The 22,094-nt window shown below is 42.4% G+C and overlaps 1 protein-coding gene across 9 annotated transcripts in view; it reads left to right on the forward strand.

The window, feature by feature from the left end:
- Positions 1–16,417: 16,417 nt before the first annotated feature.
- The window catches only part of NLRP3 (NLR family pyrin domain containing 3), a 55,538-nt gene continuing 49,861 nt past the window's right edge, over positions 16,418–22,094 (forward strand). For 6 of the 9 annotated variants that reach the window (XR_004349280.1, XR_004349279.1, XM_032627465.1 and 3 more), the window contains exons 1-2: positions 16,478–18,320; positions 18,479–18,799. Coding sequence is in view for 7 of the 9 variants with exons in the window: in XM_032627465.1 (XP_032483356.1) it covers positions 18,523–18,799 (277 nt within the window). In the remaining 2 variants the exon portion in view is untranslated. Of the gene's footprint in view, positions 18,321–18,478; positions 18,800–22,094 lie in introns of all 9 variants that reach the window. The other 3 variants (XM_032627466.1, XM_032627463.1, XM_032627462.1) reach the window with 3 other exon arrangements.

The following is a 22,094-nucleotide window of genomic DNA, read 5'->3' on the forward strand; positions in this document are numbered from 1 at the left end:
ATCAGGTGTGAATGAAATTGTAGCTTGCCCTCCCTCTCCTATTGCTGACGATTCTTCAGCTCTACCATCTCCCACCTCCTCTCCCTTCACCAGTCAATAACTCTTCTTGTCTGTTTACTCGATGCCAGCCCCTGTATGCCAGCTGTTGTACTGCACTTCTGTACTTTTCAAAGTACTGGACTGTAAGATTAAAAATGTTTTCTTTGTTTTTTATGTATTATTTGTGTGAAAAGTATTATAAACCTATTATAGTACAATATCATATAGCCGATTGTGTTAGTTGGGTACCTAGGCTAACTTTGTTAGACTTACAAACAAATTGGAACTTATGAACATGCTCTTGGAAAGGAACTCGTTCATATGTAGGGGATTTACTGTATTGGGAGAACAGAAGGAAGGGAAGTGAAGAGAAGGTGTTAAAAAACGAAATCTGCAACTGTCATAAAAGGAAGTGAACAATGTCTAAAACTGAAAAATCAAGAAATTAGCAAGTGTAAGCAAATTTAGAAGTAAAGCCATAAACATAAACAAAAGAACCAAAAATGTTCAAAGTAGTGCTTCTGAGAGTGGAATAGGATGGAGAGGGTAGTTGTTTCTCTAAGATTTTCACTTGGAGGCATATGACACAAAGCCAAATCATGGTGACTTAAACAAGACTTTGCTGTAGTTGTTTGCTTTCTATTCAGAGGAAGGGGACTGGCTCATGATGTCATTGAGGTCCCAGGTTCTTTTACTCTTTCCGTGCAGTCTTTCTTAGCATGTGGCTTTTGTTCTTATAGATTCAAGATGGCTTTTGTACTCAGGTTCTACAGCTGCATACCAGACAGGTAGAAGAGGAAGGACAAATTCTAAAAGATACATTCCAACTGTCTTCTTTTTTTTTAAAAAAAAATATTTGTGTTGATATAGGATTATTCATATACTATAAATCTAACCGTTTAAAGTATGCAATTCTAAGTTTCTTAGTATATTCACGTAGTTGTGCAAACATCACAGTTAATTTTAGAACATTTTCATCACCACAGAAAGAAACCTTGTTTCCATTTGAACTCACATTCCATTTCCTCCCAAATCCTCAGCCCTAAGGCAACCATGGAAACATACATTCTGTCTGTATAGATTTGCCTATTCTAGACATTTTATATAAATGGAATCGTACAATATATGGTCTTTTGTGAGTAGCTTCTTTCACTAATATGTGTTTTAGGTTCATCCATGTAATTGCATATATCAGTCGTTGGTTACTTTTTATTGCTGAATAATATTTCACTGGGTGAGCATGCCACATTTGTTTGTCCACTCATCAGTTGAAACATTTGGGTTGTTTCCACTTTTGGCTATTATAAATAGTGTTGATGGGAACATCCATATAAAAGTTATCTGGCATGGAAACTCTACCCTATGAGTAAGTTGGTGCAAAGGTCATTGGCAAATACTCTCAGTTTTCCATGGGTGAAGGGTAAAGCTAGGATTTTACCCTCTTGTAACTTGGAGTTGGAGGGGATGAGAAATATTGGCTTCTTGTCCTTTCTGGTGATATCCCTTGATTGACGGATGAGGTTAGAGGGTTACTATTTTCTTGGCCTCACTTCACCCAGATTGGAAGCTTTCCTCCTGCTGAGGGAGTGGGTAGGGGATGCAGATAGGAAGGGAAAGAAGGGGCTGGTTGCATCTCAAGGGGCCACAGATTCTCACTGTTTCCTATAGAGATTTAGTAGATTTTTCTTTAGTAAAACACTTCATTTGCTGTCTACCTTTAGGACAATTTCCTGAAACTTTAAATGGTTATTTTTACAGTTTCACCAGTTGTTGTTATTTGCTTGGGAATGGGTCCGTAGGGCTTCTTCACATTGCCATTCCAGAAGTGAAACTTATATTAGAGCTTTCGTAAAAGAGCAACTCAGTGACTTCTGCTAATATCTCATTGGCTAGTATTGTGACAATGGCCACTCACGTCTGTGAGGGAGGCTGGGAATGAGCCACTTAACTAGACACATAAGCACCCCAATGTAGGGCTGGTGGAAATGGGGTTTAACCAGTGCTATTGTCACAGAAGTGTTGAACTACTATGGTGGTTTTTTGAAATAAATTATTTTGATAAAAGTAATTTCTAGAATGTGAAAACAAATTCACTGCCCGATGAACATCAATTTACAACATCTTCTTTATCATTCCATGATTGGCTTAAGTTTGTACTCTAGTAGGTTTGTTTTTTATTTTATTTTTTCAAACAGCAGGCATGGGAAATGTACTTTAAAAAAAATTAACTTATTTATTGTTTTTATTTTTGGCCGTGTTGGGTCATTGTTGCTGTGCACGGGCTTTCTCTAGTTTGCGGCAAGCGGGGGCTACTCTTTGTTGAGATGTGTGGGCTTCTCATTGTGGTGGCTTCTCTCGTTGCAAAGCATGGGCTCTAGGTGCGTGGTCTTCAGGAGTTGTGGCACACGGGCTCAGTAGTTGTGGCTTGTGGACCCTTGAGCGCAGGCTCAGTGCTGTGGCACACGGGCTTAGTTTGCTCTGTGACATGTGGGATCTTCCCGGGCCAGGGCTTTTAAACCCGTGTCCCTTACATTAGCAAGGCAGATTCTTAACTACTGCACCACAGGGAAGCCCTGGAAAAGATACTTTAAAAGTTCTATCTATTAAAAATGTTTCTCTTGGGACTTCCGTGGCATGTCCAGTGTTTAAGACTTCGCCTTCCATGCAGGGGGTGTGGGTTTGATCCCTGATCAGGGAGCTAAGATCCCACCTGCCTTGTAGCCAAAAAGCCAAAAACGTAAAACAGACTCAATATTGTAACAAATTCAACAAAGACTTGTAAAAATGGTCCATGTCAGGGCTTCCCTGGTGGTGCAGTGGTTAAGAATCCGCCTGCCAATGCAGGGGACACGGGGTCGAGCCCTGGTCTGGGAAGATCCTACATACCGCAGAGCAACTAAGCCCGTGCACTGCAACTACTGACCCTGCACTCTAGAAGCCCACTGTGCCACAACTACTGAGCCTGCGTGCCACAACTACTGAAGCTTGTACGCCTAAAGCCCGTGCTCAGCAACAAGAGAAGCCACCGCAATGAGAAGCCCGTGCACTTCAATGAAGAGTAGCCCCGGCTCAATGCAACTAAAGAAAGCCCACACGCAGCACAAAGACCAATGCAGCCAAAAATAAATAAATAAATAAGTTTATAAAAAAAACAAAAAAAAGGTCCATGTCAAAAAAATCTTTTAAAAATATGGTTTCTCTTGACTATTTGCTTAAAAGAATATTGGCTCTATATACAATTCTTAAGCCAGACTTTGCTTTAAGATTTTGACTAAATATTGCTGAGATTTTGATCAAAAGTTTGTGGGCAGCTTAATTGCTATCCTTTTTTTTTTTTTCCTTTTTTGTGGTACACAGGCCTCTCACTGTTGTGGCCTCTCCCGTTGCGGAGCACAGGCTCCAGACGCGCAGGCTCAGCGGCCATGGCTCTACGGGCCCAGCTGCTCCGCGGCATGTGGGATCTTCTCAGACTGGGGCACGAACCCGTGTCCCCTGCATCGGCAAGCGGACTCTCAACCACTGCGCCACCAGGGAAGCCCTTAATTGCTATTCTTAATAAATGCTTTTACCTGCTTATTTTTGTCCATAGGATTATTTTTCTGTCTTTGAAAGGTATGTCCCAAATGTTGCACATTCTAAATCAGTTTTCCCTGTGACACACTGTGCCTTTTCAATTGGTAAATTCAAGCATTTCTTTATTTTAGGAAGTTTTCTTTAAGTCTTTGATATGTTTTTCCTATTTCATTTGCTTCTTATCTTCAGGGACAAAATTTATGTATATGTTGGATCTCCTTTGTCTTATATACCGTTCCTTTGCTTTAAAAATTCTCTTAAACACTTTGGTCCTTTCTTCTTTCTTTTTCTCAATTTCTCAAGCATGTTCTCCATGCTTGAATGACTTTAGGCAGGTTCTATCTTTCTTTTCTGCTGCTCTTATGGTGATCTTCATTTCTGCAAGGCTTTCCCCTTTCCATTTGACCTGAGTTTTGTCGGCTCATCGTTTTTATCTCCCTTTCTTCATGTTGTCCAACCCTTTATGCCTGTTCTTCAGACTCTTATGTGTAATAGATACTGCTTTTGGTAAATTAAATGATTTCATGGAGAACTAGGGGCTCTTTTTTTTAAAAAAAATTATTGAATTATAGTTGATTTACAATATCGTGTTAGTTTCAGGTATACAGCAAAGTGATTCATTTATACATATATGTATATTCTTTTTCAGATTCTTTTTTATTATAGGTTATTACAAGATATTGGATATAATTCCCTGTGCTATGCAATAAATCCTTGTTTTTATCTATTTTATACATAGTTGTGTGTATTTGTTAATCCCAAACTCTTAATTTATCCTTCTCCCCCTTTTCCCCTTTGGTAACCATAATTTGTTTTCTATGCCTATGAGTCTGTTTCTGTTATGTAAATAACTTTATTTATATTATTTTTTAGATTCTACATATAAAATGATATCATATATTTGTCTTTTCTGTCTGGCTTACTTCACTTAGTATGATAATCTCTAGGTCTATCCATGTTGCTGCAAATGGCATTATTTCATTTTATTTTATGGCTATATTCCAGCGTATATATGTACCACATCTTTATCCACTCATCTGTTCATGGACACTTAGGTTGCTTTCCATGCCTTGGACTGTTATCAAGTAGTACTGCTCTGTGAACATTGGGGTGCATGCATATTTTCGATTTAGAGTTTTCATCTTTTCTAAATATATGCCCAGGAGTAGGATTGCTGCTTCATAAGCTAACTCTATTTTTATCTATTTATTTATTTATTTGGCTGCACCTGGGTTTTTCGTGCTGGCGTGTGGGCTTTCTCTAGCTGCGGTGAGCGGGAGCTACTCTTCATTGTGGTGCTCAGGCTTCTCAACTATGGTGGCTTCTCTTGTTGCAGAGCATGGGCTCTAGGCGTGTGAGCTTCAGTAGTTGCAGCATGCAGGCTCAGTAGTTGCGGGCCGTGGGCCCTAGAGCGCAGGCTCAGTAGCTTGGTGCGTGGGCTTAGTTGCTCACGGTATGTGAGATCTTCATGGACCAGGGCTCGAACTCATGTCCCCTGCATTGGCAGGTGGATTCTTAACCAATGCAGCACCAGGGAAGTCCTAGTTTTTTTTTTTATTATTAATTTTTATTGGAGTATAGTTGCTTTACAATGTTGTGTTAGTTTCTACTGTACAGCAAAATGATTCAGCTATACATACACATATATTCCCTCTTTTTTGGATTTCCTTCCCATTTAGGTCACCACAGTGCATTAAGTAGAGCTCCCTGTGCTATACAATATGTTCTCATTATTTGTCTATTTTATACATAGTATCAATAATGCATATGTGTCAATCCCAGTTTCCCAATTCCTCCCCCCGTCCTTTCCCCCTTGGTATCCATACATTTGTTCTTTATGTCTGTGTCTCTATTTCTGTTTTGCAAATAAGATCATCTATACCATTTTTCTAGATTCCATGTATATGCGTTAATATATGATATTTGTTTTTCTCTTTCTGACTTGCTTCACTCTGTATGACACTCTCTAGGTCCATCCACATCTCTACAAATGACCCCATTTCATTCCTTTTAATGGCTGAGTAATATTCCATTGTATGTATGTACCACATCTTTATCCATTCATCTGTTGATGGACATTTAGGTTGCTTCCATGTCCTGGCTATTATAAATAGTACTGCTATGAACATTGGGGTGCATGTATATTTTCGATTTAGAGTTTTCATCTTTTCCAAATATATGCCCAGGAGTAGGATTGCTGGCTCATATGGTAACTCTATATTTAGTTTTTTAAGGAACATCCATACTGTTCTCCAAAGTGGCTGCATCAATTTAAATTGCCACCAACAGTGTAGGAGGGTTCCCTTTTCTCCACACCCATTCTAGCATTTATTATTTCTAGGCTTTTTGATGATGGCCATTCTGACTGGCATGAGGTGATACCTCATTGTAGTTTTGATTTGCATTTTTCTAATAATTAGCCATGTTGAACATTTTTTTCATGTGCTTGTTGGCCATCTGTTGTCTTTTTTGGAGAAAAGTCTATTTAGGTCTTCTGACCAGTTTTTGATTTTTTTGTTGTTGTTGTTATTGAGTTGTGTGAGTTGTTTGTATATTTTGGAATTTAATCCCTTGTCAGTTGCATTGTTTGCAAATATTTTCTCCCATTCTATAGGTTGTCTTTTCATTTTGTTTATGGTTTCCTTTGCTGTGCAAAAGTTTATAAGTTTGATTAGATCCCATGTGTTTATTTTTGCTTTTATTTCTTTTTCCTTGGGAGACTGACCTAAGAAAATATTGCTACGATGTATGTCAGAGAAGGTTTTGCCTATGTTCTTTTCTAGGAGTTTTATGGTGTCATGTCTTATATTTAAGTCTTGAAGCCATTTTGAGTTTATTTTTGTGCATGGTGTGAGGGTGTGTTCTAACTTCAGTGATTTACATGCAGCTGTCCAACTTTCCCGGCACAGTTTGCAGAAGAGACTGTCTGTTTCCCATTTTATATTCTTGCCCCCTTTGTCGAGGATTAATTGACCACAGGTGTGTGGGTTTATTTCTGGACTCTATTCTGAGAGGACTAGGGCTTCTTAATTGTATTAGTTTTCCATGGATGCTGTAACAGATTACCACAGACTTATTGGTTTGAAACAATAAAAAATGATTATCTTCTACTTCTGCAGGTCTGAAGTCAAATATGGGTCTCAGGGGCTTCCTTGGTGGCGCAGTGGTTGGGAGTCTGCCTGCCGATGCGGGGGACGTGGGTTCGTGCCCCGGTCTGGGAGGATCCTGTGGGCCGCGGAGCGGCTGGGCCCGTGAGCCATGGCCGCTGGGCCTGCGTGTCCGGAGCCTGTGCTCTGCAGCGGGAGAGGCCACAACAGTGAGAGGCTCGCATACGGCAAAAAAAAAAAAAAATGGGTCTCAGGGTGTTAAAATTATGGTGTCAGCAAGGCTGCATTCCGTTCTGGAGGCTCTAGGGGAGACCTCGTTTCTTTGCCTTTTCCAGCTTCTAGAGGTCTCTTTTCCTTGAGTCCTCACACCAGATCACTCTGAACTCTTCTACCTCCCTCTTCCACTTATAAGGACCCTTGTGATTATATTAGTCCCACCTGGATGATGCAGGAGACTCTCCCCAGTTTTGTCACCTCATTAGCAAACCTGATTCATGTGCTCCCTTAATTCCCTGTTGTCATGTAAGTTTATATATTCATGGTTTATGGGGACCAGCATGTAGACATGTTGGGGGGTGTGTGCACTATTGTGACTGCCCCACTGACTTCCACCTGCTTTGGAATGCTACTAACTTCCTCCATGTTACTGTATTTAAGTGTTTTCCATTATCTTTTATTTGCCAGATGCCTTTTCTTCTTTTGTTTTTCCCTCCTGCATTATCTTTATATAGTTTCCATGATAGTTCCTTTAAAATTTTTATCACTTTTCTTTGAAGTAATGGCGTTTTTCCTGGACAGCTCTTTTTGAAAAAGTAGTTGGAGGAAGAGGTAGCATATATCCCCAAGGCTTCTGTGGATATAATTCAGGGGGTCTGTTAACTTGGATGGGAAAAATTTTAATCTTGATTTTCTCTAATGAAGGCAGGCAACACAGCCCAGTAGTATTCATAGATCCTATACATTTGTCACCAGTAGAAATGAAAGATATTTTCTTTTTAAAAAAATAAACTTATTTATTTATTTACTTACTTACTTACTGGCTGCATTGGGTCTTTGTTGCTGTTCACGGGCTTTCTCTAGCTGCAGCGAGCAGGGGCTACTCTTCGCTGTAGTGCTCAGGCTTCTCTTGTAGTGGAGTATGGGCTCTAGGAGCACGGGCTTCAGTAGTTGTGGCACATGGGCTCAGTAGTTGTGGCACATGGGCTCAGTAGTTGTGGCTCATGGGCTTAGTTGCTCTGTGGCATGTGGGATCTTCCCAGACCAGGGCTTGAACCTGTGTCCCCTGCATTGGCAGGTGGATTTTTTTTTTTTTTTGCAGTACACGGCGGGCCTCTCACTGTTGTGGCCTCTCTTGTTAGCGGAGCACAGGCTCCGGACGCGCAGGCTCAGCGGCCATGGCTCACGGGTCTAGCCGCTCTGTGGCATGTGGGATCCTCCCGGACCGGGGCACGAACCCGCGTCCCCTGCATCGGCAGGCGGACCCTCAACCACTGCGCCACCAGGGAAGCCCGGCAGGTGGATTTTTAACCACTGCCCTACCAGAGTAGTCCCTAAAGATATTTTGATATCACTTTACAGGTATACTGAAATACCAGTTACCCTCATCATTTCTTCCAAATTATAACAGTTATTAGGCCCACTGCTAGATCTCATTAATTGAGGCATAAATATCACAAACTTAAAAAAAATATTTTGGTACCTGTATTTCAATATGTCTCCCTTTGTAATCTTCTGTGCTTTATTTTATGCATTTGAAAATATTATTCTGAGAGGGACCCATGCACGTCAGCAGGCTGCAGTGTGGGTCCAGCCTTCCTGCCTTTTGCCCTGTTCTTGCTGTTCCTCTCTGCTGGGTGTGGTCCCCTTTCGAAAAACAGGAAGTCCCCTTGACTCATGTCAAAACCCTGCATGTCACAGATTTTGGGTGATTTAGCTTGGACTTCTCCTTAGCTATCCAGTGTCAGAAAGGATCAGGCTCCTAGTGGTTCGCTCACAGTTTCTCCTCACACTGGTAACAGATAACCACCCCCTCTTGAAAACCTATGTCCCTGTTTCATCCCAACATCCTTCCACTACTGTGGTCCACAGGGTTCAAAGATGTTTGGTGATTTGCCCATATACCCAGACCTTGCAATTCAAAGGAGGGTGGGGCTGGGATTGCTGTTTCCCACTAGTGTGTGTTCCCTACTCTGGAAAACCTTGGATTCTCTTTATTTTCCTGCAGATGGTCTCTCTCATTGTGTCCCTTCTCAGTCCAGTCCCAGGCCCCAAGAGCATAGGGGCCCTGTCATGATTGGTGACTTCATAGAAGTGGAAGTTCTTTTTTTGTTTCTCTTTGTTGTTCTGGGTTGATTTCAGAGAGGACACAAGAGTTAGAGGTTTCTCTTCTGCTATCGTTAATAGGAAATCTTTTTAGCTTCTTTCCATAACTTTTAAAAAGTTGCTGAAGTTCATTAAAATAGAGACAATACAGAATTGCATGTAGTGGAAATGTCTCCTACTTACCACATAGTGACCTCTTTTAGGGATGATATCAGAAGCAAAAATATGATGTGTGTCTATTTTCCAGTCTTTTCTATATATTTATATAAACATTTAAAGTATCCAGTCCATCCACAATTTATATAGATGTAGCTGGTAAAGTGAAATATAATCGCTTACTTTTAACTGAGTGCTAGGAGTAGCACTTGTACTACAGTTTTTCTTTACTCTCTTCTGGGTTAAATGAGAGAGAGGGAAAATCAGGGGTGGAAATGTATAAAACAACTGAGTTTCGTCTTTTTTACTGTAGAGAATATATATAACATGCAATTTGCCATTTTACTAATTTCTTTTTTTTTTTTTAAATGTTGAGCCTTTTTTTTTTTTTTTTTTTTTTGCGGTACGCGGGCCTCTCACTGCTGTGGCCTCTCCCGTTGAGGAGCACAGGCTCCAGACGCACAGGCTCAGCGGCCATGGCTCATGGGCCCAGCCACTCCGCGGCATATGGGATCTTCCCAGACCGGGACACGAACCCGTGTCCCCTGCATCGGCAGGCAGACTCTCAACCACTGCGCCACCAGGGAAGCCCAATGTTGAGCCTTTTAATTTATTTATTTAAAAAAAAATTTTTTTTGGCTGTGTTGGGTCTTCGTTTCTGTGTGAGGGCTTTCTCTAGTTGTGGCAAGCGGGGGCCACTCTTCATCGCAGTGCGCAGGCCTCTCACTGTCACGGCCTCTCCCGTTGCGGAGCACAGGCTCCAGACGCGCAGGCTCAGTAGTTGTGGCTCACGGGCCTAGTTGCTCCGCGGCATGTGGGATCTTCCCAGACCAGGGCTCGAACCCGCGTCCCCTGCATTAGCAGGCAGATTCTCAACCACTGCGCCACCAGGGAAGCCCCATTTTACTAATTTCTAAGTGTATAGTACCGCAGTGTAATGAACATTCACATGGTTATGCACCATCCATCTCCAGAACTCTTCTTTTTTTGTTGTTTTTGGCCATGCTGTGTGGCTTGCAGGATCTTAGTTCCCTGACCAGGGATCAAACCCATGCCCCCTGCAGTGGAAGCACAAAGTCCTAACCACTGGACCTCCAGGGAATCCCAAGAACTCTTCATCTGGCAAAACTGAAACTTTGTACCCATCAGACAATGAGTCCCCATTTCCCCCTCCCCTGGGTCCCTGCCAACCACCATTCTTTCTGTTTCTGTGAATGTGACTATTCTAAGAATCTTATATAAGTGGAACAGTATTTGTTCTTTTGTGACTGGCGTATTTCACTTAGCGTAATGTCATCATGGTCATGTTGTAGTATACTGAGGAACTGCTGATAAGGAGGGCCGACTCTAAGTTATAGGCAAATTTTCGACTCTACAGAGGGTCAGCATCCCTTAACCCCTGCCAGTTGTTTAAGGGTCAACTGTACTTCTGAGTAGTAGTTTATCTGTTTTCCTCTCAAAATGTTTATCTGTTTTCCTTCTGGTTTCGAGTTTGCAGTAAAAGCTCCTAGATTTGCTTCAACTTGGAATGTGTCTTCCAGAAGAGGGAAACACTGATGGCAGAGGGGGGGATCGTTTAAAGGTAGATGAGACAGTAAGCCATAGTTGGAGCCCCATGACAAGTGTCTCTGACCCGAATGCTGTTTATAAAAAGTAATTCTAGAGAAAAGCTTATGAACACAGAAAAAGGGAAAGCTAAATGGGAACAAAGAAACTGATTCCAAATATGGTTCATGGGATGTTTGTGTGGAGGACTTGTCTCTTAAAAAGCAGGACTTAGGGTGAGCTGTGACAAAGCGAGAGAGTGGCATGGACATATATACACTACCAAACGTAAGGTAGATAGCTAGTGGGAAGCAGCCGCATAGCACAGGGAGATCAGCTCGGTGCTTTGTGACCGCCTGGAGGGGTGGGATAGGGAGGGTGGGAGGGAGGGAGACGCAAGAGGGAAGAGATATGGGAACATATGTATATGTATTACCGATTCACTTTGTTATAAAGCAGAAACTAACACACCATTGTAAAGCAATTATACCCCAATAAATCTGTTACAAAAAAAAAAAAAAAGCAGGACTTGACAACTTTTTTCACAATTGTCAGCCAAATCTTCTTCAATCCATTACTCAGAAGGTGTAGAGGTCCAAGAATTGGGGGTCTTTGAAACACTTGGGCTCATAAGCCCATGGAAACCCATCTCAACTGGGGACGGTGACTGCCAGGACAAGGGTGTGTTCCCAGCATTCTGAGCCCCAGGGAAATACACCTTGTGGGAAAGAGGGAAGAGCACAGTTGCAACATAAAGTGATTATGCCAGGCTTCTCCCTACAAGAGATCCCGAAGGCTCAGTAATGCTAAATTGTAACTTTATTTTCAAAAATTGAATTTGTCTTTGTGCCCGTTCAAATTGTGCATCACTGCCCCTTCCTGCCGCATCATGTTTCTGCCATGTGATTTGTCCAACAGTCACTTTCAGTTTAAAACGCAGTCTCTTTCTAAGAAAGCTCAGCTGCCTTGGGACTCTTTACCTCCTGTCTCTTCTCTTCTCCCTAGTAGGGGAAGGGTGTCTAGCTGCTGGGCTGATCTCTGTCCTTTCTGGGCCCCTCTGAAATCTCCCCTGGGTACCAGCATCCTTCCCAGCTGCTTCTGGCACCACATCCTCATCCCGGTCTTAGGTCCCTTGGAATTTCTGGTTGTCCCAGAATGCGTGCTCCCTCCTTGGGTCTGGGCCGGGTAGGGTTTTGTGACTGTGTCACGGCCTGCTCACCTGGCATCTCAGGCACCATTTCCTTGTTTTAGAAGAGAGATTTCTCTGGGAAGTGTGTACTCTCTCTGGGCTACATCTGGGACAGTGAGGCATATTTTCCTCTATTCTCAGATCCCCTGCATCCACTAGTAGTTTCTGTAACTCCTCATCCTGGGGCTTGGGCTGCAGGTACGCTGTTGGGCTTTTGATCCTTACCCAGGGACTGCTTTTGATCCTTACCCAGGGCTCTCCAGAGAAACAGATGTATATGTGTGTGTGTGTGTGTGTGTGTGTGTGTGTGTGTGTGTGTATAATATGCTGAATGTTTGTGTCCCTTCAAAATCCATATGTTGAGACCTAGTCCCCAGTGTGATTAGTATTTAGAGGTGGAGCCTTTGGGAGGTGATTATGTCTGAGGGGGGAACCCTTATGAATGCAATTAGTGCTCTTCTTATAAAAGATCCCTGGGCTTCCCTGATGGCGCAGTGGTTGAGAGTCCGCCTGCCGATGCAGGGAACACGGGTTCGTGCCCCGGTCCGGGAGGATCCCACATGCCGCGGAGTGGCTAGGCCCGTGAGCCATGGCCGCTGAGCCTGCACGTCCGGAGCCTGTGCTCCGCAACGGGAGAGGCCACAACAGTAAGAAGCCTGCGTACCACAAAAAAAATATATATATATATCCCAGAGAGGTGCCTCACTCCTCCTGCAAAGTGAGGACAGAGTAAAAAGATGAACTTCGATGAATCAGGAAGCAGCCCTCATCACTCATTGAATCTGCTGGCACCTTGATCTTGAACTTCCCAGCCTTCATAACTATGAGAAATAAATGTTTGTTGTTGAAGTCACCCAGTTTTTTAGTATGGTATTTTTGTTAGAGTAGCCTGAACACACACACTCAGACAATACATATGTACATATATATATTGTGTGTATATATATATATGTATATATATCACATTTATATATATGTAGCTACGTCTATATTTATATCAACATCTCTATCTATCTATCTATCTTGAGGGATTTTAAGTGTTTGGCTCATGTGCTTGTGCAGGCTGGCAAGTCCGCAATCTGCAGGGCAGGAGGGGAGAAGTTGATGTTGCATTGTTGAGTCTGAAGGCAGATCGCTGGCAGAATTCCTTCTTTCTTGGGGGATCTCAGTCTTTTCTCTTAATACCTTCAACTGATTATGTGAGACCCAACCACATTATGGTGGGTAATCTGTTTTAATCAAAATCTACTGATTTAAAAGTTAATCTCATTTAAAAAATACCTTCACAACAGCATCCAGAATGGTGTTTGGCCAAATGTCTGGGTACCACGGCCTGGCCAAATTGACACATTAAATTAACCATTGCAGGGACTCTCCATTTCTCCAATTCAGTCTCCTGTTGAAATGTTCATGTTCTTTGAAATTGTTCTCATATCACCTTACCATCTTCCCTGTGGTATAGCTTATGAGATAAAATTTATTTTATGAATTCATGAATGCTTATGCTATTTGGAGCTCAACGAAGAGTTTCTCTCTCGAAAAGCCTCCATTCTATCATAAAAGCCTTCCATTCAAGACCATTGTTCTACCTTGAAATTCAGAGCTGGCTGATAACTCCTTATTTTGTGGCCATGTTGCCACAGGGAAAAACTATGATGAGCAAATGGTGAGGAAATGGTAGTGGCTGACAGCTAGGGTCTTTTGTAGAACTATTTAACAATCTTCAGGACACCGATGCCTACCTGTTAGCCCAGGCACAAGTCGATAGCCATGCTACACCTGTACTGGTGAGTATTAGCTCAGTGTTGACCTCAGGGAAATCAAAACTCACAGAGAAGAATAGTCAATCACACCTCAACAATGGCATCTACGTATAAGTTGCCTTTGGATTTAAGGAACAGAGAAACCATATTAATTGGCTTAAACACCAGAGCATTTCACTGTTGGGCTGGTTGCTTCAGTGGACGTGTTTCTTCCATCTCTGGCTCTGCCGTCCTCAGAGTCTTTCATGTTCCCTTATAGTCATTAAATGGCCACAGCAGTTCCAGGCATCATAACCTGATGTGACCACATCTATTGGCAGCAAAGGACCAAACCTTATGGAAAGTCTTTCTTCAGAGCACAGACTGTTTTATGTGAAGCCCTGGTCTTATAACCAGAACTTACTCACCAGCCCACTCCTTAAACAATCATTATTAGGAGAGCAGGGTCCAATTATTGGGTTATGTAAACCCCCCTTAATTTGGAGAAAAGGATGAACTTTTCCTGAGTCCTGTAAGGAAAAAGTGAATTCTTGCACAAAATTGGGGTCCTTTTAGCAAGGCAGGAGGCAGAATAACAAGCAAAGCATGGTGATCTTTTTTCCTGATTAGTTTTAGATTAGAGTATATTTTCAAAATTCTGGAATGACATTTGAACGCTGCTTTCTACCATGCATTTCCCTCTCAGGTATTGTTTGATTGATCCGCTGTCTCCCTCTCTGGCTTCAGCATCTGGATTCCTCACTGCTCCTGCATGCACCCTGGCCCTTAACAACATGTAGAGCTTTAGACTCAGGTCTTGCTATCCTGCCCTTACTTCAGCGGGAGTAGATGCCTCTCTTTCATCTCTCGGAGCATTTTGCACATAATTCTGTAAAAACGGTAGTAACGGGAGCTAACCACGGATGCCAGCTTCTTTGATTCAGGCTCTCTCCAAAGGCCTCACATCTACCCATTTGCTCAGTCCTTATGACAACCATCTCCTGTTGGTGCTATTGTCACCCCCATTTCACAGATGAGGAAACTGAGGCATGAAGTAGCATACCAGTGCCCCTCTGTTAGACCTGGATGCTTTTCCTTCTTGCTCCAAGTTTCCTGCACTCTCCTGGGGGTGCTGAGCGCTTCTCACTCACCATGCTCTATGGAATTCATGCCACTGTTGGACTGTGGTCCTGCAGCCATGGTGAGAGCTAGGAAAGTAGGTCTGGGAGTTTCTCTATCCTCCAGCTCCTCTTGGGTAAGGCAAGGTGCTTTTCAGCTTTGCGTTCATGCCTGACACACACTAGGTACTCCATAAGTGTTAGTTGGACAAGTCAGTGAGTCAGAGAGCAGAGTTTGTGCCCATCCAAAGGAATTTAAATCAGGATCTTGAAGAGATATCTGCTCCCATGTTCATTGCGGCATTATTCACAATAGCCAAGATGTGGAAACAACCTTGTCCATAATAGAAGAATGGATAAAATGTCCATAAATAGAAGAATGGATGAAGACAAACAAAGCGTCCATCAGTAGATGAATGAAGAAGATGTGGTATATAGGTACAATGCAATGTTATTCAGGCATGACAAAGAAATCCTACCATTTGCAACAGCATGGATGGATCTTGATGACATTAACAAATAAATGAGACAGGAAAGCTAAATACTGAATGAAATCAGTGAAATAAATGAGACAGGAAAGATAAATACCGAATGAAATCACTCATGTGGAATCTAAAATAGTCAAACTCATTGAAACAGAGTAGAATGACAGTTGCCAGGGGCTAGGGAGAGGAAGAAAAGGGGAAATATTAGTCAGAGGGTGGACAGTTTCTATTATGCAAGATGAAAAAGTCCTAGAGATCTGCTGTACAGCATAGAACCTGTAGCTAATAATACTGTATTGTGGACTTCCCTGGTGGCACAGTGGTTACGAATCCACCTGCCAGTTCAGGGGACATGGGTTCGAGCCCTGGTCCAGGAAGATCCCAAACGCCGCGAAGCAACTAAAGCTCGTGTACCACAACAACTGAGTCTGTGCTCTAGAGCTCAGGAGCCACAACGACTGAAGTCTGCGTGCCTAGAGCCCATGCTCCGCAACAAGAGAAGAGCACCACAGCGAAGGGTAGCCCCCGCCTTGCTGCAACTAGAGAAAGCCTGCGCTCAGCAACGAAGACCCAACACAGCCAAAGATAAATAAATAAATTTATATATAAAAAACTGTATTCTGTACTTAATATTTGGTAAAAGGGTAGATCTTATATTGTGTTCTCACCACACACAAAATCATAATCATAATAGGGTGGGGAGAAGCTTTGGGAGGTGACAAACATGTTTATAGCCTTGATGGTGGTGATGGTTTCACAGGTATATACTTAGCCTTAATAAAGTTAAAAATATAACAGTCAATTGTTATTGTACTGTCTGCAGACTGCCTCCACGTGACGGCTTGAAAGTGCATGGGATTTGCAGTCTGATGGCCAGGTTATGCTCTCAATTCTCTATTTACCAGATCCAGTGGTATTCTCCAACGTACTCCCCTCTCTGTCAAGAAAACACTCACGTGGCTGCTGACAGAGTTACAGGGAACATCCACTGAGTAGCAGTTGAATTTCCTCCCATTCTCTACCCCAGTGGCCACGGAGGAGAGGCTGACGTCTCTGGCTACAACCAGTCTCAGCTTTGAGAGCTTCAGTTTGGAAAATCCAGTGATGTGAGTAATCGTTAGTCTCTGCCTTTGTCTGTGATGCAAGCCTGTTCACTCCATAGTGAGACCACATCCTTCCTGCTGGGCTGTGACTGCTATAAAATTCATCTAGTTTCCTCTCCGGCTGTTCCTGAGGCTGGCGTCTGGGTGAGTCCAGCTCTGTGGAGCGGGATGGCTGAAATGGTCTTGGGAAGAATGGGGAGATTGTGTCACGGGCCAGAACTTGACTAGAGATTTCTTTTGCCAGCCTTCAGGTCTGTCCTTCAACAATGCTTCTGGAATGTTCTTTTATGTTTATCAGTATTTGGGTGCTATGTGTGCGAGTGCGAGTGTGTGTGGGGGGACGGGGGGTGAGGACAGGAGCAGCAACCACTGCTTACACCCATGACTCCAGCAGATTTGCCAAGCATTCCCCCAGAGAGAGGATAGATGGGATGCATAAAAGCAAATGAGTATTTTAGAAACCAAGGGACAGAGAAGGTGAAGGTCAGGGTGGGTGCACTAGGGTTAGGGATAGGGGAGCACAGAGGAAAGGCAGAGTCCTGATGTGGATGGAAATATCAATGGAATGGGACCTGGGAGGGTCTGCAGAGCTGGTGGATCTGTCTGGAGTGCCCCCTCCCCTCCTGCCACCTGCCAGATGCATAGGGAATGGATTTGGCGTGGAGTGCGTGAGGCCAGGAGTGGAGAGGCAAGAATGAAGATAGAAGGAGAGATGAACATGTTTGAGATGTCTTGAACATTAAACTGTGTTCTTTATAAATTCCATTTTGGAGAGTTCCAAAGCTTCGCAGGGCCCCTCCCTTCCTTTAACATCATTTATGTCTTTGGGCTAATGTTGTGCTTTTCCAAATTCAGTAATATGAAGGGATCAATTCCAAACAAAGCCAATGTGTTCATCCATCTAAAATCTAGGACATGTGTATGATCAAAAGATATAGCAGCTTATTTCTAGTCTTTGTGGAACTCAAACTCTAGTTAGGAAACTGAGTTGTTGAACACTATAATGAAAGACTCTGTGTGATAAAACCTGGGAAAATGTCTTTGCCTTTTAACCATTCATTTTTATCATCTTCGATAATTTGTCCTCCTATCTGACTGAGATACCTACTTAAGTGGTGGAAGAAACGGTCTCACACTTTTTAAGCTGAGAAAAATGCAACGTTAGGGGCACGACTCAGAAATCAATGACCCTGGTCCAAATCCTGGCTTTGTCCCTCCTGGCTGTGAAACCCTGGGCAAGTCACTTAGCCTAAGACTCAGTCTCTACTTCCATACCATGGGACTAGGAATATAATCTTTGGGCTTTGTGCATCAGTGCAGCACCGAGCCCATGAGAAGCTCTCAATAAATGTGAGTTCTAATAATTATTATAATTGTGGTTTTTGCAAAGAGACATTAAAGAAATATATGTGTTTATTATTCTCCCTTATCACCCCAAGTTCCAACTCATTTCAGTTTTTATCAATCAGGGGACTGATAAAAGGGCTATTGCAGACCATCCTCTCCTCTACATGTTTTATGTTCTCTGTCCTTTTCTCTCTCTAGACATATGCTCCCTGTTATCGCCATAGTTACTCACTCCTGGCATCCTTCTTCTTTTGTCCCTTACTCATCTTTCCTTGCTTCAAAACAGAAACAAGAAACCAGTCTTTCAGTTGGAAGGAATGTAAAAAACATATTTTCCACTCTGTCATTTTATAGAAGAGGAAACTGAAGTTGAAGAATAGTGAAGAATTTGTCCAAGGTCACACATAGCCAGTGATCAGTGGGACCAAAGTTCTCTTGGTGATACATCAAGGTGGCATCAGGAAGTGGTTTAAGATACACATTGCAATGTTAATGTGACTGTGTTTGTGGGTTTAATTGTTTCTCTCCACAGGGGCACCTTTTTTCCATGGCTCAGGACACACTCCTGGGTCAAGTCAATAGGAAAACTCTCTGGTAAGTATTTGATTCACTTTTCAAAACTAAAGATGGCAACTTGTTAGAGTCTGGTCATTTTTTTTTTTTCCTTTCAATCTTCTGAGTTTTTGATAGTTTAGTTCTCTCTGAGGGTAGACTTCTTATCCATATGGTGTTTTCACCACCCGATTTCCCAGTGTGGACCTATGCCCAAGGACTCTGACCAGGGCTGCAGACGAGCATGGCAAGCGTCCGCTGCAAGCTGGCTCGTTACCTGGAGGATCTGGAAGACGTAGACTTTAAGAAATTCAAGATGCACTTAGAAGACTATCCTAGTCAGAAGGGCTGCACGTCACTTCCTCGGGGTCAGACGGAGAAAGCAGATCACGTGGATCTAGCCACTCTGATGATTGATTTCAATGGAGAGGAGAAAGCATGGGGCATGGCCAAGTGGATTTTTGCTGCAATCAACAGGAGAGACCTTTACGAGAAAGTTAAGAGGGATGAGCCGGAATGGGGTGAGTGGAAGGAATACAGCGTATTTTTTTAAGTTGTAATAAAATACACATAATATAAAACTTACTGTCAACCATTTTAAAGTGTATGATTCATTGGTGTTAAGCACATTCACACTTGTGTGCAATCAATCTCCAGAAATCTTTTCATCTTGCAAAACTCTGTATCCATTAAACAACGATTCCTCGTTCTACACTCCCGTCAGCCCCTGGCAACTTCTTTCTGTCTCTATGAATTTGGCTATTCCAGTACCTTTTATAAGTGGAATCATACAGTATTTGTCATTTTGTGTCTGGCTTATTTCACTCAGCATAAACATCCTCAAGCTTCGCCCGTGTTGTCACATATGGCAGGATTTCGTTCCTTTTTAAGGTGCAATAATGTTTTGTGGTATGTATATACCACAGTTTGTTCATCCTTTCATCCGTCAGTGGACTTTCTGGTTGCTTCTAGCTTTTGATTATTATGAATAATGTTGCTATGAACATGGCTGTACAAATCTCTTTGAGACCTTGATTTCAATTCTTTTGGGTATATGCCCAGAAGTGGAATTACTGGATTACATTACATCACAATTACTGGTAATTCTAGTTTAATTTTTTGAGGAATATTTTCCATAATGGCCGCATCATTTTACACTCCCACTAGCAGTGTACAATTGTTCCAGTTTCTCCACATCCTTACCAACACTTATTATATATATATATTTATATTTTTTTGATAGTAGCAGTCCTAATGGGTGTGAGAGGGTATCTCATTGTGGTTTCGATTTGCATTTCCCTATTGACGAGTGACATGAGCACCTTCTCATGTGCTTGTTAGTCATTTGTTTATCTTTGGAGAAATGCCTGTTCAAGTCCCTTTCCCATGTTTTAATTGGGTTGTTTGTCTTTTTTGTTGTTGACTTGTAGGAGTTCTTTATATATCCTGGATATTAACCTCTCATCAGAGATATGATTTGCAAATGTTTTCTCCCATTCTATGGGTTGCCTTTTCACTTTGTTGATGTATCCTTTGACGAATCAAAGTTAGTATGTTTGTTTATTTGTTTGTTTAAATTTATTTTATTTATTTATTTTTTGGCTGTGTTGGGTCTTCGTTGCGGTGCACGGGCTTCTCACTGCGGCGGCTTCTCTTGTTGCGGAGCATAGGGTCTAGGTGCATGGGCTTCAGTAGCTGTAGCAGTTGGGCTCAGTAGTTGTGGCTCGTGGGCTCTAGAGCAGAGGCTCAGTACTTGTGGTGCATGGGCTTAGTTGCTCTGCGGCATGTGGGATCTTCCTGGACCAGGGCTCGAACCCGTGACCCCGGCATTGGCAGGCGGATTCTTAACCACTGTGCCACCAGGGAAGCCCAGTATGTTTGTTTTTTAATCACTTGTTTTATTATCTTGGCTTCATCTTCTTTTTTCTTCTCATGATAGTGCTATGAGAAGATGGAGGAAAGCAGTTTACTTTTTTCTAACTCCTTTAAAAACCTAAGTCAGGGCTCATATACCCCTAGGAATCTTCTCTGATTAGTTACACTTTATCCAAATCTCTCCTGTGCCTGAAACTTCCTCCAGGTCTCCATCTAGCTCCTCATGTGTCTGCCTGCATAGTCAACAAACTTGAATCTCTGCTTCCCATGGCTCAGGGGGCAATCATCTCTCACCTTATAGAACTATGTAATTTCTAGGGAAAAGCTTTTCCTATGGGCATTACTTTGGGTGTTGGAATGATCAAAGAAATACTCTTCATCCTTGTGGACATGTTGAGGGTGAGGTTCTTCCTTCTGGCTCCGGTTCTGAACAAGGGAAGGGTACAGGGATGGGCTCAGAGGAATCTAGAAAATCACAGGGTGATGATGTTGAGCTAGCGGAAAGGGGGAATAAAAATGAATCAGCGTTTCTGAAAAGGTCAGACAAAAATTGTGGTGTGTATGTAGTATTTCCATGCTATTTGAAGTCAATTTATATATTTAAACTTCTGTTTTCTAGTGAATGTTTACCCTGTTTTTTCTTCCAACCCGGTACTGTCCATATTGGCGTGTCTAAAGTCAATTAAAATGTATTTATACCGGCAAAAAAAAATGAATCATCAGGTCAGAAGCATGGTGAACTGGGGAAGCAATATGGGTCTAATGAGGGAGATAAAAATAATATGGGGGCATGAGAGCAAGGGCATACATCAGTGGGATGTTACAAACAAATTACGTATAATAACGCAGTTATAAATGTGTCAGTACTTGCATACTCAGTAACCTTTTTAAAGTATAATAATCATAGTGGCAGAAACAGTTTTTGTGGATTTTTTTCATTCTTCACTAGAACCCCAGGAAGCCTGGGCTTTTTCAAATGAACTTTCAGTTGTATTATACTGAGTGAAATAAGCCAGCCACAGCCCCTGGTGGTTGCCAGGGACTGCAGGGAATAGGGAATGGAGAATTGCTGTTTAATGGGTATAGAGTTTCATTTTTACAAGATGAAAAATAATTCTGGAGATTGGTTGCACAACCATGTGAAGTGAGCCTGGAAAAGGTTTTGGTTGCCCACGACTCTGTTCTAATCAGAGCGAAGACTGGGATTCAATGCCGAGTGTGTCTTTGGTGGAAGCCTGGCCCTTAACCACTGTGCCATTTGGCTTCTACATCTGGGTTTTGGGGTGGAAGAATTATAACTAGGGTTAGAGGTTTTTTGTTTTTGGGGGGGGTGCTGGCTAGGGTTAGGTTTTAGGTAAGAAATAAATTTTAGTCTTGGTTGGAGTTAATGTTTCGATTTTGTTTTGTGTGTGTTGGATGAACAGCATTGCCATTCAGAATAAGTAGACACCTAGCAGGAATCCTTTATGTAGCTCTTCGGTTCCTGCCCACCTAAAGTTTTCTGTCCCGTGTGTTTCCCTTAGTGCCTAGCTCTTATTCTACTGTGTCTAATTTCTCCTATGAGATGCTTCTTTGGGATGTGTTATTCAGCGATTGTTTAGATCTGTGATTCTCAACTGTGGATGCATGTTGGAGCTTTTAAAATATTATGGTGCCTGGGCTCCACCTCAGAGAATTGACAAAGGATCACCGGGGGTGGAGTCCTGGAATCAGTGTTTTTAAAGCTTTCTAGGTGAATCTAAAGTCAGCCAGGATTCTGAATACTGAAATAGAGAAATAGACATAAGCCAGATTAGTTATTCTTACTCTTGAAGACTCAGGATATGGGTAAGATGAATTTCAGGTGTTTGGGGTCAAGGAAGGATGATATTGCTGGCCTTTAGCCGTCTTGGGGATATTGGAACGTGTGTGGGATGGGCTCAAAACCAGAGCACCAGGGAG

Source organism: Phocoena sinus, chromosome 3, assembly GCF_008692025.1.
Source record: "Phocoena sinus isolate mPhoSin1 chromosome 3, mPhoSin1.pri, whole genome shotgun sequence".
Taxonomy (NCBI): Eukaryota; Metazoa; Chordata; class Mammalia; order Artiodactyla; family Phocoenidae; genus Phocoena; species Phocoena sinus.